At 46.0% G+C, this 4,909-nt stretch overlaps 1 protein-coding gene across 2 annotated transcripts in view; it reads left to right on the plus strand.

Annotated features, from left to right (window-relative positions):
* Positions 1–1,407: 1,407 nt before the first annotated feature.
* Positions 1,408–4,909, plus strand: part of LOC103385980 (fidgetin) — a 32,259-nt gene continuing 28,757 nt past the window's right edge. Inside the window, exons 1-2 of one of the 2 annotated variants that reach the window (XM_008320040.3) lie at positions 1,408–1,650; positions 2,248–2,470. In XM_008320040.3, the coding sequence (XP_008318262.1) occupies positions 2,446–2,470 (25 nt within the window). In that variant the 5' untranslated portion in view covers positions 1,408–1,650; positions 2,248–2,445. Of the gene's footprint in view, positions 1,651–2,247; positions 2,471–2,652; positions 4,368–4,909 lie in introns of those variants that run through there. The other variant, XM_025060277.1, reaches the window with a different exon arrangement.

The following is a 4,909-nucleotide window of genomic DNA, read 5'->3' on the forward strand; positions in this document are numbered from 1 at the left end:
AAAAAAAAAAAAAAAACAACGTGGCCTTTTTCTTTTTTTCAGTGTCAGTCAGCAGGCACAAAAGAGAGAAATAGCTGAGACCTGCACTAGCCGCTACTCCTCTGCATCGACTGATGAAGTTCTCTCACCAAACCGTTATACTTTACTTGTGCCTAACTATCACTCAGGTGGTAACGCAGTTTTTTAGGGACTAATTATATTATTATTAGCCTTTCATCACGAATTAAAGAGAGAAACGTTAGGACGGTGAGAGCCGCCACTTTCTGAGACGTGGCTTGTAAATATGTGTGTGATTGTGTGTGAATGTCTGTTGTTGCAAACAGAGACGAAGCGGAGCATGTCCTGCAGGGCCATGAGTGTTTACAGCAGGGTAACATGAGGAGTAGATCAGCTCGGCCCCGCCTACACCATAACTCTAAATGCAGAAACACAGCTGTGTCTCTGTGTATGAGGGATCGGAGCCAGGGAGGGGCGTGGGGGGGGTGGAGGAGTCGGGGGGGTGAGCTTAAATAAGGAAATGGAATTAGCCATTAGCTCAGCACATTTACACAAAATTCCCTAAAAAATTGAATGTTTATTCCAATACACGCCTCAAAGTCTGTGCTTCACATTTTTAGGGCTTCTATTCAAACTGCCCTAACGTTACAGGCCGACGCAGGGTGGTCATGGGTGCAGGCTGGTGAGCGTGCATGTGTGCAGGGGGGGATGGGGTAACACAGGAATTGGTTGTTTCAGGCCCCACCCTCCCTGAAAACACACTGAGATCAATGTGTCAGATCAATAGAGTCATTGACAGTAACTGAACTTCTCGTCCGATCAGTGGGGCCGAAAATTCACTGTTTTTTCACTGTCAAGGGGGGAATTAGGTGTGATCCTTCACAGGACACACACACACACACACACGTGTGTATAAGGTCATACACAAATGCAGGCAGGAACACACATGCAGAAATTCAAGCTCACACACACACACACACACAGCAGTAGAATACAGGCTGCTTTATGACACTGCATGATAGGTCACTTTTTCCCTCTCTCTCTCTCTCTCTCTCTCTCTCTCTCTCCCTCTTCCTCTCTTGGACACAGAAACATTGTGTTTTTGGCAGCAGTGATGTAACAGGAACCATCACACTGTCCCACATCATCCACCTCCTGATCCATGATTCATACAGCAGCAGATGGGCTGCCAACGTTTGACCGTACATTTCACACACACGGCACCTCGGTGACCCGGATCTATCGGCTCAGTGAACCATCAAATGGGTGACGAGTGAGGAGGTCAGCAGAGGAGCCATGTTTCCAGCAGCTGTCTTTAAAAGACGGTCGTTTGTCATTTATTCTCACGTGGATAAGTAGAAGGAGGTTATTGATCTGTCAGAGGCAACAAATCTTGGGGGAGAGGGGAAAGAGGGAGGGAGCGGGAGGGCCAGTGAGGGAGTAGAGGAGCAAAGGATAGAGTCCCAGAAGAGTCCAAGCCTCTCTCTCTCTCTCTCTCTCTCTCTCTCTCACACACACACACGTATACAGACACACACACACACTCTCTCTCTCCCTCGACCACACATCGCTGTCCGCTCCCTCTGTTTTACTTTGTGGAATGGTGGATTACTTTCTAAACTGAGCTGGTGGAGCAGATCCAGACATGATCAGGTCAGTGAACTTGTTGAAAACCACTGTCTTTGTTTCCTCTCAGTAGAAAATGACAAAGATTCTGCTGCTTCTTGCACATTCCTCCTCCGTTCGTTCCTTATCTTTCCTGATACGACCCCCTTCATCTGGGACACTTGTTCTCATCACACTGTGTTTCTACGAATCGTCGTTCGTGCAGTTTTGTGTAGTTTGTCTTTTGTGTATCGACGATTTTTTTTACTTTAATTTAAACCATTTTTTTTCCCTGTTCCGATTCTGTGTCTTCCTCTCCACGCAGCACAAACTTATCTGTTTGTGATGTTAATGTTGAAACGTGAGGTGCTTCTCTAAAACTTTACCCTTTCCTGCCTCATGTTGTCAGAGGGTAACGGTCCCTGACGCACATGCAGAAAACGTGCATAGAGATAAACAGACGAGGAAATCCACAGGGACCGTCAGAGTTCACCGATGACTGTCGTTCCAGGAGCGGCTCTCCCAATAACAAACACAAAAAAAAAAGTCGAATAAAAAAAGTTCATTGTACGTTAAAAAAAAAAAAAAAACCTCTGAGGCCAGTCTGTCTGTTGGCTCTGACATCAGCATGTGTGCGTTCTTCAGGTGGCCATGTGTGGCAGCAGCGTTGAAGTGTGAGGTGAACCATGGAGGAGTGCAGGAGGCCGCTCACTAGTCCAGACTGCAGCAGCGTCAGCAGAGGCAGTGGTCCAGGCAGAGTCCGCAGCATGCAGCTGGACCGTCACTAGCACCAAGTGGACCTGGTCCCTCTCCTCCTCTTGACCTGGGGGCCAGGGCTGCAGAATGCTCAGTCCTGTCACCCCTTACAGTAAGTCTGCGTTTCACCTGTCACTGCCGACCGCGCTGATGTCGTAAACACCACTCATCCCGCGGTGGAGTGTGTCATTTCTGTAATCCAGATTTATTTTTTTTTACTACACTCCTTCTTCGGCTTCTAGTGTAGAGGAGGGCAGGTGGTGGGGTGGGGGGGAGGTATGGTGGTGGGGGGGGGTCTCTGAGAATAAGATATGTTAATGGCTTTAACAGCTGAGTCTTCAGGCTTTGTTTGCGTAGTGACATTTTTGAAAGAAAGTGTCCAGTGTGTAATTTTCCAGCTCTTGCAGGTTGACAGGTCACAGTTACATGTTGTTTCAATGAAATAAAACAAACGGCGCAGGAACATTGACAGAGCAGAAAATACACCACAGATATATATATATATATATGTGTGAAATTCAAATACATTTAAAGATGAATTCTCACATATAAACATGTTGTTTGTGCTGCCGTGATAGGATATGATCCAACAAAGCTGTTTTCTAGACCATTCTTTGATACGATTGCACTAGAGAATAAATGACTTCTTCACAAAACACTGTAAAATCTAAACCTAAGTTCAGTTCTCGTACCGACTGACGTTTTCTTAGTTCGTATTCATGAGAAAAACGCAAAAATATTTGTTTTATGGGAATTAATCTCATGAAAAAAAACCAAAAAGTATTATCTACAGAAACATGAACTACTGTATTAGACGCTGGTGACTCGGGTTAGTTAGTGGTAAATGTTGCCTTTTACTTGTAATGATATACTGAGGTACAATTATAAACTGTGTTAGTATTTTAGACATAAGAGACGTGACCCTAAAAGTGTAAACAAACATTATATTAATGCAAAATATATGTCATCAATTTAGATTTTTTTTCCACATATTTCACTTTAATCATGTCAGACTCAAACATCTGTGTCTCCGTGGACACTTCTCTGGATTTTAACCTGAATTTCCCGTCCGCCGTTATCTCAGCCAACAGATCCTTTTGCAGGCTCGTCGTGTACGTCTCCAGATAAATCCCCCTAAATCTCACTGACACATCACAGCAGCAGCAGCAGCAGCAGCAGCAGCAGCAGCAGCGTGTATATATGCTAATCATGAGCGGGTGTTATCTGAGCTGATGAATATTCCTATATTGATTGCCTTTGCCTATTGATTAGGCCAGGCTTTAACAGGATTACAACGCTAATCTGATGGGAATAATGCAAGAGGGGATTTACAGCAAAATAATTTTAGATTCCAAAGAGCGACGTCGCACACACACAACACACAGTCCAGACACAATCAACACAAAACTGCGGCCGAGGGTGAGTTTTCTCAAGTGTTCGTGACGTTCACGTGTCACATTCCTTTCACTGAAAGACGCGGCGTCTTCCCACGGAAACACAAAAACTAAAATTAAAACCCGTAAATAAACACTCCCCCACCAAACACAGACATTATGGTCAGCGTCTATTGGTGTGTATGTGTGTGTGTGTGTGTGTGTTGATCAAAGGGACGAGCAGTTGTCCACACGACTCAGTTGTCAGTTTCTCCTGAGCTGGAGTTTCTGTCTGAATAAAAGCCAGATTCTTAGTCAGCCCCGTGTCAACGGGCTCTCATTAGTCCTGCATTCATGGACACACAAACACACACACACTGTTCCACCATCACACACTCATTAGTGGTCCAAAGTCATCAGGGCGGCTTGTGCAGCTAATTGCACACCTTAGCTCCTCATTAGATTTTCCAGTGAAGACCTTTGCGGAGCAGAGTGAAGGGCAGATGGAGAGGACGGGAGGACGGGAGGACGGGTGGACGGGTGGACGGGTGGACGGGTGGACGGACTGGTCAGCTGCAGCCTGATATATGAGTGGACACAATAAGCAAAGTGGGGCCAGGCCAGCCTCTGCCACATGTGAGTGTGAGCTCAGGGAGTGGGGGAGGTGAAAACTGACCACACAGGCTTCAACACACACACACACACACACACATAAATACACACACACACACACACACTGGTGCTACAGCACAGACACAGGCTCTTCAATCTAGTAAAATCAGAAAGAGTTTTTTTTTTTAAATAATTCAAAACAAAACAAACAAAGTTCATTAAAGCTGAGTCCGTTTTTCTCGGTCGTGTTAAGAAAATATGATTTGGAAAATTAACGTCATGTGAGGAGTCAGGGGTTCAGAGTGGGTACAGTAGCTGTGTGGTCAGTGGTCAGTGGTCAGTGGGGGGGTTGTTCCTCCTTCAGACTGGTCCTAATGCTGAATGTTGGAGACGGCGGTCGTTGTTTACTGTCAGGGCAGAAATACAGTGACCGGGTGTCGATTGTCCACCTGAGCAGAAACCAGGCTGCCTGTGTTTCAACAGAAAGTTTCCTCTTCCTCTCTCCTGTTCTGTATTGATCCAAACCCCCCCCCCACTCCCCCTCCCCCCATCCCCCTCCCCCCCCA

Source organism: Cynoglossus semilaevis, chromosome 11, assembly GCF_000523025.1.
Source record: "Cynoglossus semilaevis isolate Cse_v1.0 chromosome 11, Cse_v1.0, whole genome shotgun sequence".
NCBI lineage: Eukaryota > Metazoa > Chordata > Actinopteri > Pleuronectiformes > Cynoglossidae > Cynoglossus > Cynoglossus semilaevis.